This window comes from Martes martes, assembly GCF_963455335.1.
Source record: "Martes martes genome assembly, chromosome: 7".
NCBI lineage: Eukaryota > Metazoa > Chordata > Mammalia > Carnivora > Mustelidae > Martes > Martes martes.
Window position 1 is genome coordinate 97,112,942 of NC_137894.1, and position 15,239 is coordinate 97,128,180.

General features: G+C 33.4%; 1 protein-coding gene across 1 annotated transcript in view; it reads right to left on the reverse strand.

The window, feature by feature from the left end:
- The window catches only part of MAP4K5 (mitogen-activated protein kinase kinase kinase kinase 5), a 113,146-nt gene that overhangs the window by 49,829 nt on the left and 48,078 nt on the right, over positions 1-15,239 (reverse strand). Inside the window, exons 7-12 of the mRNA XM_080807907.1 lie at positions 11,306-11,353; positions 11,169-11,211; positions 10,042-10,114; positions 5,521-5,652; positions 3,181-3,243; positions 848-929 (exon numbers count right to left, since the gene is read on the reverse strand). Coding sequence (XP_080664033.1) covers positions 848-929; positions 3,181-3,243; positions 5,521-5,652; positions 10,042-10,114; positions 11,169-11,211; positions 11,306-11,353 — 441 coding nt within the window. The remainder of the gene's footprint in view (positions 1-847; positions 930-3,180; positions 3,244-5,520; positions 5,653-10,041; positions 10,115-11,168; positions 11,212-11,305; positions 11,354-15,239) is intronic.

Consider the following 15,239-nt stretch of genomic DNA (forward strand, 5'->3'; position numbering starts at 1 on the left):
TAGAGAATGTATTAGTAAAAATATTAATCAGAGAAACCATAATTATATATTATCAAACTAAAGCACCCTTATGGAGTAAGTTTATAACATGAATAATAATAACCATAATTATGTATTATCAAACTAAAGCACCCTTGTGGAGTAAGTTTATAACATGAATAATTTTTCTAAGTAAAGTTATCTAATCTATATTAGGTTGCAAAAGTACAAATTTGGCTATAACAACTAAACATTACTCATGTCACTATGGTGATATATATGCAAATGAATACTGAGATACAGTCCCTATCACAGTAAGAAAAAAGCATGTGTATTCCGAATTTGCAAACATTTAATTCAGTAACATTGTATAAATGTGCAAAGATACATAATTCAATTTTGACATTTAAATAGTTTCCTTAAACAGCTGTAATCATTGACTTTTTCTAATATAAAAGTATTTTACAAATACACACAGAGCATTCTATAAATTTACATAAGAAACCAAGGAAAATGACAGCAACATTTTATAGAGTTTTCTTTAAGGCAGGGGTTGGCCAACTAAAGCCAATGGGCAAAATCTGGGGCACTGCCTCTTTTTGTAAATCAAGTGTTGAGTATTAAAGCCAAACCCAAACTGTCTATGGTTGCTTTTGTGCTTCAATGGCGAAATTTAGAAGTTGCAACAGAGACTGTGACCCCAAAGCTTAAAACATTTACTATCTAACTTTTCTCAAAAAGTTTGCTGACCCCTACAGTAAGAGATCACTAAATTTTTATATTAAAAATCCTAAATACTTTTATTCAAGTGATATGCCTACTTACTGCATGACTACAGAAAATTCTTCTATAATTTAAATTGACTTACCGTCAGAAGTCTTTCAGCGGTTGGTCTTTTTTTGGGGTTTTTGGTTAGTGCTATTTTGACAAAATTATGGAATGTTGATGACCTTCAAACAAGACAAGACATGTACAAAAATATTTCACTAATATTAGTTTTTTGGTGTTACTAAATAAAACTAATTTATAAGCAGTTTGAAAGTCTGAAACACATGATTTTTCTCTTAGGCCTCTTAGCTCTATATAAGACAAAAAACAAAACCCAAAGCACAGTATATTCCTTGAAAACAGGTATCAGGTTCCTCTATAAGTAAAATGAAATTAGTTAGCAAAACAGTAACACATAACCTCTAAAAAATACACAAAAAATTAGAAATGGGCAGCTATGTCATTTATAAGCTTGTATTCTAGGTGCCACTTAGGAATCAAAATGGCATTTTCTCATTGGTTAAATTTATCTAATATATAAATGTTTTCCTATACCAAAAGAATGGCATAGAGGTATGGGGGTAATGTTAAAGATTATCTAAACCCTTACAGGGTCACTGAATTTCTTAGGAATGAGAGCAACCACATAGCAGTTCTCTTGCCAAGAAACCAAACCACTGCATTATATTTCGTGACTTGTGGTAGGAATAACAGAGTCAGAGAGTACCCTGAGACTGGCAAAGGTACTCCAAAGGCAGCGACTGCTCTGGAATCTGACTGAATTCGGCTGTGAGAGCTAGTAGTCATTCATTCCTGAATGAATATCCAGTCATAACTGCCATAAAGTCCTCCAGTTCCAGTTGCTTAGGAGCCTAGGGTAAAAAGGATTAGGAAGAAACCCTTATCACCACAAAAAAATACAGCCACAGTAGGATATAAATTCCTTTATTTCCAGTGGAATTTTCCCTTCACTCCTGGCATCATCCCCAGAATGGCCTGGATCCTAAGTAATACTTTATGTACACAGACGGGCCAGTAAAACACAAAACAGTAGTTTAGAACCTCTTTTGGGGACAGGCCTCTTAGAATCTGAAACAAGATATGGACTGTCTTCCTAGAAGAATGAATATACACACAGAAATTGGGGAGCCCATGGGCCTCTCCCAATAAGAGATCCATTAAATCTAGATGAAGAATTCTGAATTTAGGAACTTGGAAACTTTTATTTGCATGGTCTCTTTTATTACATGCATGGGAAAACATTACCAGAAAATAATTTTCAATTTTTATCATCCAATTAAAGATGTCTTAATGGACTTTAAGAAGAGGCAAACAGAGAAAGTCAATTATCATATGGTTTCACTCACTTGTGGAGCATTAGGAATAACAAGGAGGACATTAGGAGAAGGAAAGGAAAAGTGAATTGGGGTAAATCGGAGGGGGAGATGAAGCATGAGAGACTGTGGACTCTGGAGAAACAAACTGAGGGTTTTGGAGGGGAGGGTGGTGGGGGGATGGGCAAGCCTGGTGGTGGGTATTAAGGAGGGCATGAATTGCATGGAGCACTAGGTGTGGTACATAAACAATGAATCTTGGAACACTGAAAAAATAAAATTAAATTAAAAAAAGAGGCAAACTGCTTTACTAGTAAGAGAAAGAAGAAATTAGGAAAATAAATTAGAAAATAAATAATAATGTTTTTGAATATTAGGTAAGGAAGGCAGAAAAAGTCAACAGTGATAAATGTCATGGTACTTGGGAAACCTTTTCATATTACCTTCCATAAAAGTCAACATGTCATTCATTAACAGAAGTAATAGGATCCAAGGCAAAGATATGAATCTCCAAAATTTTATTTTAATTTTTTATTTTTTTGTAAAGATTTTATTTATTTGACAGAGAGAGACAGCAAAAGAGGGAACACAAGCAGGGGGAGTGAGAGAGGGAGAAGCAGACTTCCTGCCAAGCAGGGAGCCCGATGCGGGGCTCGATCCCAGGACCTTGGGATCGTGACCTGAACCAAAAACAGATGCTTAATGACTGAGCCACTCAAGCACCCCAAATCTCCAAAATTTTAATCTATTCATCTCCAATGGTTTCCTCACCACACTTCTTACCCAAGCTTCTAAAAAACTAAGAAAATGATTAGAGTTTTACCAGAGATGATCATAAAAATCTTTTGCATTGACACGGTGATGTGGATTTGTTCCCATTTCTTATTACTCTAAGTTTCTAAGGAACTGGAATTATCAAGAAAATAAACCTATATCCTCGCCACAGCTCTGCAAGTAAATTAGATACATAACTTCAGGAAAACTGTTTAATATAATAGCTCTGGGCTTCAGTTTCATTGTCTATAAGATAAGGGAACTGAACCTGTCTCCTTTTCATCTGTAAAATTCTATAAATCTATCTATACATTCATTAACTTACCATTTTGTTTTGTCCTTTAGTTTTGGAGGCTGAAAATTACTTTTTGACATTAAGAAGAGGGCCCTGGAATAAAATTTTCAGTTAAAGAGCAATACTGAAATACTTTTATTATTTCATCTAATAATCAGAATGAATATTCTGTAATACGTTTATACAAATTATTAAATATGTAGGCACTGATGAAAACTGGTATGGAATATGGAAATTAAATTTTTTTACTTTTTTAAAAAATATTTTATTTATTTATTTGACAGACAGAGATCACAAGTAGGCAGAGAGGCAGGCAGAGAGAGAGGAGGAAGCAGGCTCCCTGCTGAGCAGAGAGCCCGATGTGGGGCTCGATTCCAGGACCTTGAGATCATGACCTGAGCCAAAGGCAGAGGCTTAATCCACTGAGCCACCCAGGCGCCCTGAAATTAAATTTTTTTAAAAAGATATTATTTTTTTAAAGTTTACCAATAATGTGGTTTTTAATATGTATGTATGTATGTATGTAATGTCTATACCCAACACGGGGCTTTAATTTACAACCCTGAGATGTACAGTCACATACTCTACCAACTGACCCAGCCAGGAACCCCTGGAAATCAAATTTTTTATATTTCAGATATCTTATAGAAAATTTCTCCTAGGTATAGAGAGGATATTTAAATTTCAAACAAGCTCTTATTCACAAGGTAAAGCTACCAAATGTTAGAGAAGGGTTTTATTACAATACTGTTAACATATATAACTAGCATTGTATCTTATGCACAAGTATATATAATTATGTATCATGCTGTAACACAGAGATGATATATTACTCTAACATTAGGTTGTATGCTTAATGGAAGATTTGTCTCTATAATTATTTTGGATATACAGGCAAATTATATGTACTTCCTAGTCTTTTCCCCTCTTTCAGATAATAAATTTCCACATTTTCTCATTATGAGTGATGTAGAAGTCAACATGCAAGAGGACTTTCTCTATGAATTCACCTTTGACTCATTTTCTAGGGCTGTGGGGGCAGAAGGGTGGAAGATTTAAGAAGAAAGTTCTAAAATGCTCTATTTCAATATTTTCTACAAAACCCTTTACAGGTTTCTAAGCAAACTCCTTAGTCCTTTTTTAAATATCAAAGATATTTTATTTTTTTTTAAATGAAATGATTCCTATATAAAGATTATATTACTATTACCCTGAGACATTATTTCAAATCCTCTGCTCTTTAGTTTTTATTTAACCAATTATTATAATTACATTAGGTAATTTTACATTGCTTTTTCACTAACAATCAATTTTTCATGTTGCTTTTGTTTATACATATGTAATAGCTGCCACTAATGGCTGAAAGAATTTGCTTAATAATTCACCAACTTAAAAAAATATTTTTTTTAACCACATAATTTACCAGCTATTAGATATTTAGGTTTTTTCCCTTATTAACCTGAAATGGGTAATTCTTAGCTTTTCCTTTTCTTGGATTATCTCCTAAGTATAATTTTCCAAGTAGTAGAATCAATGAAACATTTGTATTGCCCATAACGAGCAATATCAAATTATTTTCCTGAAGGTCTCTACTTAATGGCATTCTAGCTGAAAGTAAATATCTTTTACCTTGTGTATCTTTAGTTACTTATGAGGTCAAATAGTTTTTCAAGTTTCTTTGTATCTTTTGCATCATAAACAATCTATCTTTTGCCCATAGAGTCACTAAATGAATTCTTTATGTAATATATACTAATCTACTATCCATCATGCTAGAAGAACACTTTCCCCACTGTTTTCTTTTCAACTTTATACTATATAACAGTTCAAATTTTAGCACAATTTATATTTTCCTTCAAAGTACTAAAAATCCTTTCAAACGCTCTCAGATATTTTTTCTAAGAGACAACATGTCCTATAATGTAAATACTAATTATGCTAAGCAAAGCTACCTCTTCATTATCTCTTGACAAAAGAAAAGTAAACAAAATAAAAAAAGAATAGAAAAAAAATCTCATCTGCATCCTTTATCATTTGGTTATAATTCAGCTTAGAACAGAAAAAGAAACAGGTTCAATTGATATAAGAATGAATGTAAAGACTTAAAAAAGCTTTTTGAATGATAACTGCCATGTTCTAGTATGATTATTAAAGATTTGTTTTACGGAAAATCTTCAAATAGTACTGACAATTCACCCCATGCTGCCTTAGGAACAGCAATAAAAGAGAGCAAATGTTAGGTGCAATTATTACCCCTAGGTCCCTTACAACACATTATTTGAAAATGAGCTGGGAACACCCAGGTTATCAATATTTCATTCTTCTCAAAGACTTTATTAATAACTATATAATTGTAGATAGTAAGAACACCTCATTGGATGGAGATCAAACATAGGTGGTTGGAGTTCTCCAAGTTCAATCGCTGTTATTCCCACTGCCCAGATATCACAGAGCTGGTTGTAGCCACCATTCTTTTCTACTGCTGCAACTTCTGGGGCCATCCTAGAAGGAATCAGTGAATATAACATCTTTAGTTTTTAAAAGTGATAGGAAATCTGCTATTTTTTGTTAGATTCACTGAACTAGAGGGAAAGAGGCTGACAGATGTTTACTAGGAAAGACTTAGTAAAGAAAGTATATATATAGATATACTCTTAAAATTCAGTATTTAAAAATCTTGGGATCTTCTCTAAAGACTCGTGCTCTGAGGAAAACTTGTGTTGGTCTTTAGTTTCTGTTTTGTGAATCTTATCATATAATACGGGAAAAGAATACCTAAATCTCTATGATGGTCAGAAACGTTCCCAAAGGAGGTGAGAATGAATCAGCAGGGAGCTAAGGCAGGGTGAAGAGCCTCAACATTTTAGTCAAAGGAAACAAGTGCAAATGCAGGGAGACAGAGAGCGTGGAACACCTGGAAAGGTGATAGGACAGTGCTATCCGATGTATGATCTACAGCCCTACATGGAGCCATAAACTGCTTGTTATGAGTTTATGTTAAGTACAGAAATTGAGAGTATTAACTTTTCTCCAAATACATGACCATTTTTTAGTAATTCATTCCTAATTTATTTTTTAATAATTTCAGTCTATCATGAGCAGGGAATTTTAGAAAATTGGTTGTTCACCACAGCTAGTTTGAGAGGGTCTCAAAAGTATTTGCAAAACGAACCTCAGAGGTAGGAGCTAGATAATGAATGGCCTACTGATTATATAAGGAAGCTTAGACTTTATTGTGAAAACGGGGTAATTCTGGGGGGTAAACTTGATCTAAAACTCATGGCAATGTGAAGGACATGAGAGGAGATAAAAACAGAGTCAGATGAATGAGTTCGAAGCCTATTTCAAAAATACAAGGGAAAAAAGATAAAGGACTTTCCAAATGCAGTGGCAGAGGGGACTGAATGAAACGGGTTGACAGAAGAGATTGATTTGAGTATGAAATGCTTGTGGGTATTGGAGTAGAGCTATTATCAAATAACTGTGAATGCATCTAAGATTGAACTTAGTAGCTGAGTTGTAGTTATTGTTTGGGATTCAGTGATATATAATGATGGCATTTGAAGTTATAAAGTATAAATACTACGCAGGGGAAATACTCTTTTTTTTACTGTTTACTATTTTAAAACTAATTTATATTAAATATCCACAAGGTAGAAGTTGCTTTTATTTTTTATTTATTTTTTAAAAGAGTTTATTTATATATTTGAGAGAGAGAGCATGAGTAGGGAGAGGAGCAGAGGGAGAGGGAGAAGCACACTTTCTGCCAAGCAGGGGGCCTGATGTAGGGCATGATCCTAGGACCTTGAGATCATGACCTTAATTGAAGGCAGACACTTAACTGACTGAGTGCCCCTGGAAGTTCCCTCTACATGTATTTAGATTACAAAAGGTTACATAGAACAATGTCTCTCAATTTAAAGGAGGTTAGGGATATAAAATACATACACTAAAAATGTTAATATGTAGATGTACCTGCTGTATGAAGTACTATGTACATAAGAATGGATATAGAAGTAAAGAGAAGAAAATAATGACTACTGTGGAACAAAATGACGAAATTCAAGTTTCACAGAAGTTGAGCTGGAACCTCAAGAAAGCATATGTGTTTCAGCTCTTCTGCCCACCAGAATCGGTAGTGGTAGGTGAGTGTAGCACCAAGTCGACCAGGAGTGTTGCACTTCCTGGTGCAGTGGGAAGCCAAGCTATGATTGCTTAGTCTACCATGTGTGAAGAAAGGCACAGTATGCACCACTTTTTTTTTTTTTAAAGACTTTATTTATTTATTTGACAGACAGAGATCACAAGTAGGCAGGCAGGCAGAGAGAGAGGAGGAAGCAGGCTCCCTTGAGCAGAGAGCCCGATGCGGGACTCGATCCCAGGACCCTGGGCTCATGACCAGAGCCGAAAGCAGAGGCTTTAACCCACTGAACCACCCAGGTTCCCCAGTATGCACCACTTTTAAGACAGGGCAGGACTTAAGATAAACAGAGCAGACGGATATACTAGGGGGGTAATAATACCCAATATAATCAGGGTACAAAAAACAAATTTTGACTAGAGAAAAATGTTCACGGGGGGGGACAATCACAGAAAGAGACTGAGGAAGGAAAGAGACTGAGGAAGGAAATGGGCATAATCTGACTTCGCTATGTTTTCTTTCAATTTTCATTAAAGTGATATTTAGTGGGCCTTTATTTTTCCTGTTGTTATAATTGATATGTGTTGACAAAGAGAATTTAGACTATATGGAAGAAAACAAGTCAAACATTATCCCACTCAAAGACAACCACTCTTTCACATATTTACAACCATAAGTTTTACTCACACATGTATCTTCTATAACATGGCACTATGCTACTTTTAATCTTACATGTTATTTTTAATCTTGCTTTTTTGAATAATAATATATCATGAGCCTATCCACTGACCATTCACCTTTTACAACAGGATTTTTAGTACCAGCAATTTATTTCATAGATCTGAATAAACGTACATAATTTCCTTAACTAATTCTTCTTGCACGTGCATACCTTCCCTCAGTTTTTCATTATTAAAGTACAGTGATAAAGTTCTTCATATAATAATCTGAGTCTCTCTGATAAATTACTACAAGCAGAATTCAGACTAAAAAACATAAACACTGTTAAAGGTTTCTGAAAAACATTATTGCCAAATTATCCTTCAAAATTGTTCTAACAATTTCCACTTTCACTGTCAAATATTTAGTGACAGTGATAAGCATTACCTGTGATTCCAAATATTTTCCAATTCAGTGGAAAAGAATGGTGGTGTTTGATTAATTTACATTTTTGGTCATCATTAGGGGAAACAATTTTTGTACTTCATGACATATGTATTATTTTAATAACTCTGCTTCTAATGAAATACATTCTACTGATTTATTAAGAACTTATATATTAAAGATATTAAAACCTATTTTGTCATTTAAAATTATTTTTTGATTTATTTATTTGTGAGAAAGAGCACAAGCAGGGGGATGGGAGGGGTCAGAGAGAGAGAGAGAAGCAGACTTCCTACTGAGCAGGGAGTCAGACATGGGGCTTGATCCCCAGACCCTGGGATCATGACCTGAGCCAAAGGCAGAGGCTTAACCAACTGAGCCAGCCAGGTGCCCCTATTTTGTCATATTTTAGTGGATATTTCCTGATTTGTTATTTGCCTTTCACTTTTGTTCAACCTAGTGTTCAACTTCAAAGTTTCATGTAGTTAAATCTATCAATTTTTCCCTTTAATGTTTTATGCTTTTATGCCAAGAAAGCTTTACTCAACTCTTTTAAGATTTTATTTTATTTTATTTTTATTTTTTTAAGATTTTATTTATTTATTTGACAGAGAGATCATAGTAGACAGAGGCAGGCAGAGAGAGAGAGAGGGAAGCAGGCTCCCTGCTGAGCAGAGAGCCCTATGCGGGGCTTGATCCCAGGACCCTGAGATCGTGACCTGAGCCGAAGGCAGCGGCTTAACCCACTGAGCCACCCAGACGCCCTATTTATTTTATTTTAGAGAAAGAGAGTGAGGGAGCAGGAAAAGGGGCAGAGGGAGAGGGAGAGAATCTGAAGCAAATTCTGTGCTAAGCACAGAGCCCTATGAAGGGCTCGCTCTCACAACCCTGAGATCATGACCTGAGTTGAAACCAGGAGTTGGATGCTTAACTGATTAAGCCACACAGGCACCCTGGCTTACTCAACTTTTAAAGGAGATAGTCACTGATAGTTCATTTGGTTTCACTTTTATATTTAACTATTTCCATATACAATTTATTTTGGCATTAGGTAAGAGGTATGGAGCGACTTGAAATTTCTTTCCAAATAGTAAGTTACTCAAACACTGCATATTTAAAAATCCAACCTTTCATACAAACTTTAACTGTCACCTTTTAAAATGTTCACTAAACTATTTTATATATTAAGGTTTATTACTAGCTTTTGTATTATATTTCAATTATCTATCTTCATTGATGAAAGCAGTGTTTTAGAAAGATCATTTTGTCAGTACTTGGTAAGATGCATGAATTTTAAACAACCAGAAAGTGAAGTCCTGGATTAAAAGAGAATCAATACCAAAAGCAGGCTAATAAAATGACAAGAGATTATAAATAAGAGTCTTTTTTAAAAAAAATCTCATAACTATGAGTCCTCTTAATATAAAACTCCAGGGACAAGAGGAATTATTAGAACTTTAACACAGGGAAAGCTGGACAATAAAAATGGGTATCAAAGTTCCCTAACCCAATCACAAGTACGACAATATCAAGGAGCATGCAAATTTCCAGACTTTCAACTATCAATTGTATCACTAAGTATCTATGCTGATCACCAACTCTGAAGAAACGAAAACACACAAAATCTAATCATAATAATATCTTACCAGTAGGGAGTGCCAATGAAAGATTTTCTCTTTGCAATGGTGGCTGTTATTTTTGCAGCCACGCCAAAGTCAGCTAGGAAAAAGATTGAACAAAAATTTTAGTTCTTTCAATAGTTACCCACATTTCTAAATTTCATTCTTAGGCATGGCATTACTGTAAGAAAATGGCATTAATTTTACCCTTAAGGAGGCAGTAGTAATGCTAAGGAAATGTATATAAACTGAGTACCTAAATATTTTCTTGCTTGGTTTATAACATTCATTAAAGGAAAATCATTTTTTGGCACTTTACCAGAATGAAACATACTATATAAAGAACCAAGTTAATAAAAAATTAATTATAAACACATTGAAGTTAATTAGGGAAAAAAAGATAAAAAAATAAACCACCCACCTAGATGCCTTTTAGTCTAACACAACTAGGGTAGTATTTTGGTGCTATTAAAGAAAGTCTTTTTTTTCTCTATACTTTTTTTATTGTTGTTACACATGACTGTAAAAAACTAAATATACATATAGTTCATTTTTATCATTTAACACCTCAGGGAATCTACTATTATTCTCCTTAACTATTAATGTTGATGACTGAATAATGTTCCATAAGTGGATTTATTATAGTTTAACAGTTTTTCTTTTTTTTTTTTTTTAAAGATTTTTATAATTTATTTATGAGAGAGAGAGAGAAAGAGAGACAGAGGGAGAGAGAGCTAACAAGCACGCGGAGGAACAGAGGGAGATGGATAAGGAGGCTCCATGTTGAGTGCCAACCCCTTTGTGGGGCTCCTTCCCAGGACTTTGAGATCATGACCTGAGCCCAAATCAAGAGACAGATGCTTCACCAACTGAGCCACCCAGGTCCCCCCAGTTTAAGTTTTTTCTATTGCTAGCCCTATGTTTGTACTTTTTTCTGTTATAATGTATAATTAATAATTCTATGAATATAGATTTTTTTCTTTAGGATTAACTAACTTCCTTAACAGTCTTAGGAGTATAATTACTGGCTCAAACATGAATATTACTGAGGTTCTTGATAATGAATATTAAGCTTGTACAATGTTAATTCTCATTTAAAATTAATTTTATTCAATCTTTTTGGGAAAAAATTTGAGGAACTTGAAATAACATACCTAATTTTACATCACCATGATCTGTCAATAAAATATTTGCACCCTAAAACAAAAATATAAATACAAATATTATTGAATTAGCATCATAAAACTCCTTCCAATAAAATTATTAATTTAAGCATATTAAATGAACTTACTTTGATATCTCTATGCATTTTGCCCTTAGTATGCAAATAGGCAAGACCCTGAAGTTAAAAAAAAAGTATGCATTAGCAAAAAAGCAAACTTGACACCTACATTTATTAGTAAATCTTTTTACTTTTTACTAATAATCAATGTTTATTGTATTTCAAATTCATTTTCTGATAAAAATCAGAAATACTTTACGTAATACCATCACCACAATCAAGATAATGAACATATCCATTACTCCCAAAAGTCCCTCTTACATACAAATGCTGGTCTATTTTCTATCACTACAGATTTAAATTTTCTATAGTTTTATGTAAACTGAATTATATAGTATTTTCTTTTTTGTCTCATCCCTTTCATTCACAATAATTAGTTTGAGATTCCTTGTTAATGTGTATATCAATAGTTCATTCTTCTTTATTTTTGAGTAATACTCCTTTGTACAGATATATCAGAATTTGTTTACACATCCACCTGTGACAGACATTTGGATTGTTTGCAGTTTTTGGCTTTTATAAATAAAGTTGCCATTAAGGTTCATATACAAGTATTGGTATGATTTACACCCCCCTCAGGTAAATACCTAGCAGTGTAATGGCTGAATTCTATGGTGGTAATAAATTTAAACTTTTAGGTAACTGCCAAACTGTTTTCCAAAGCAGCTGTATCATTTTATATTGAAACCAGCAGTGTATGAGAATTTCAGTGATCCATATCCTCATCAACCTTCTTATGGTCAGTCTTTTTAATTTTAGCCATTCTTTGGTGAAGTGTCTGGTTTTTGTTTTTTGTTTGTTTTTGAAGCTCCAAGTGACTTTATTAAGCACGATTCACAAGTTGGGCAGCATCCCATCTATCAAGTAGAGGAGAGCTCCAAGGAGTCTTACAAAATTTCTAGGAAATAGGGTGGGACAAGAAGTTATTAACAAGAGAAAAACTGTTTCAGGCAGGGTCACCTTCCCTTAGCGGGGATGGAGAGAGCCCGTGTGACAGATTCCTCACTGATGCTGGTCAGGAATTTCCCGATCAGCATCAGTGAAGTGTCTGTTCAAATCTTTTGTCCATTTATCTATTGGGCTCTTGTTTTTATTATTACTGACTTTTGAGTTATTTACATCCTCTGGATACAATCGTATTCTTGACCAGATATACACTTTACAAATATCTTCTAATCTGCAGTTTCTCTCATCATTCTCTTAACAGTGTCTCCAGAAGAATGGAAGTTTTCAATTTGAATAGTCTAATTTACCAAGATTTTCTTTTATGGATCATGCTTTCTGTGTTATGCCTGAAAATGCTTTGCTTAATTCAAGACCACAAAATTTTCTCTTGTTTCCTTCTAGCAGTTCTAGTTTTAGGTTTTAACATTAAGATCTATGATTACTTCTAGGTTTTTACATATGATATGAAGTACAGAAGTTCATTTGTTGGCACATGGATGTCCAATTATTCCAATAACATTTATTGAAAAGTCTTTACCTTCTTCACTGATTTGTCTTTTCAACTTTGTTAAAAATCAGCAGTCCATATATGTGTAGATTTAATTCTGGTCTTTCTATTCTGTTCAGTGAGCTACTTTTCTACTCTTATGCCAATGCCACTATGTTTTGATTAATATAGTTTTATAAGTCTTAGAATTGCTGTTGGCTCTCAAATTTTATGTTCCTTTTTAAAGTTGTTTGACTATTCCAGGTTCTTTGTACATCCACAGTGATTTCAGAATGAGCTTCTCAATTTCTACCAAAAAAAGTGCTTCCATGGATTTTGTTTGGGATTGCACTGAATCTATAGATCAAAACTTGGGGAGAACTGGCATTGTAACTACTGTTTAATCTCCTGATCCACGAATATGGTATAGTTCTCCAATTGCTTAGGTCTTCGTTAGTTTTTCTTATCAGTTTTGTAGCTTTTAGTATGCATGGATTTACATATCTTTTGTCATACACATTCCCTTAAGAATGTCATATTTTTTGTTATTGTTATTATAAAAGTTCTAATTGTCTGCTGCTAGGGTATAGAAATCATTGGATCAATTGTGATCTTGTACATGGACCTTGAATCCTGCAAACATTATAGCCTCACTTATTAGTTCTAGAAGCTACTTTGTAGATTCTATTCCATTTTTTACATAAATGATTATATGGTCTGTGAATATAGTTTTACTTCTTACTTTCTCATCTGGATGCCTTTTATTTCATCTTTTTCTTATTGCCCTGGCTGAAACCTCCAGTACAATGTTGAAAAGAAGTGATGAGAGCAGACATTCTTGTGCTGTTTAATTGATCTTGGTGGAAAAACATATAGCATTTTATCATTAAGTATGACTTAGTTGTAGGTTTTTCATAAGTGTTCTTTATCAGGTTGAACAAGTTCCTTTCTACCCCGGGTATGCTCAGAATCTTTATGAGGCATAAATGGTAGATTTTGCTAAATACTTTTTCTTTGTTTATTTATGATGATCATACGGTTTTCTAATTTTGTTTGCTACTATGGTCAATTACTTGAAATAATTTTTGAGAATTACATCAAAATTGCATTCTAGGATAAGCCCTACTTATTGATGATGTATTATCTTTTCAAATATGTTGTTGTATTACCCCTGCTAATCTCTTATTTTCCTTTTAAAGTTTTGTATCTGTAGTTATGAAGGATATTATTAGTCTGTAGTTTTGTTCTCTTGCAGTATTATTTGATTTTGGTTTTGGAGAAATGCTGGTCCATAAAATCATTTGGGAAGTAGTCATTCTTTACACTATATTTTCTAGAAGAGTTTTTGTAGAATTGACATTATTTCTTTCTTAAATGTTTGGCAGAATTTATGTATCTACATGATCTGACTTGGGAGTTTTCTTTGTGGGAATATATATAAACATTCTGTGGTAATATCTTTACATTCATTCCTAATATTTGTTATTTTTAATTTTCTCCTAGAAGATGATCAATTTTATTGATTATTGATCTCAAAGAATCAGATTTTGGTTTTATTGATTTTTTCATATTTTTCTGCTATTTCATTGACTTCTACTCTTTATTATTTCCTTTCTCTACTTACCTTGAATTTTTTTTTTTTTCCTTAAGGTGGAATTTGAAGATACTAATTTCAGACCTTTTTTCCCTTTCTAATAGAACTGTTCAGTGCTATAAACTTCCCTCTAAGTATTGCTTTGGGAATACCCCAAATCTTCATGTGTTATGTTTTCATTTCATTTGGTTCAAAATACTTTTTAGTTTCTCTTCTAATTTCTTCTTTGAGCCATGGGTTACTTAACAGTGCTTTATTTAGTTTCCACATATTTCAAGATATTCCAGAAATATTTCTGTTAATTTTTAATTTAATGCAATGTGATCAGAGAACATACTTTGTATTACTTTAATCCTCTAAAATGTATTAAGACATATTTTATAGCTCAAAATATGGTCTATCGTGATAAATGCTCTAAGGGTACTTGAGAAGTATATGTATCACACTGTTAGACTGAAATGTCAATTAGGTCAAGCTGGTTGGTTGTATTGATTTTCTGCCTACTTGCTCCACAAAATTATTGTGAGAGGGGTATATGTGATTATAATTGTGTGTCTATCTTCCTTACAATTCTCTCAGTTTTTGCTCTTTTATTTTGAAGCTATGTTATTGGGGGCTTAAACATTTAGGGTTGTTACATCTTTGACGAAGTAGCCCTAAAGAAGTGTTAGTCTTTGCTCTGAAGTCTACTTTGTCTGATATTAATAATGGCCACTCCAAGTTCCTCTTTAATAATTAGTATGATATATCTTTTTCTTTACTTTTGACTATTTGTGTTTTTATAAAAGTATAGGCAGCATCTGGGTCTTACATTTTTCCATTTTGACAATCTCTGCCCTTAGTTTTTTTTTTAAATTTTATGTAATAACAATTATTTGTAATAGGATGTACAGCATGATGATTTGATATAGACATAC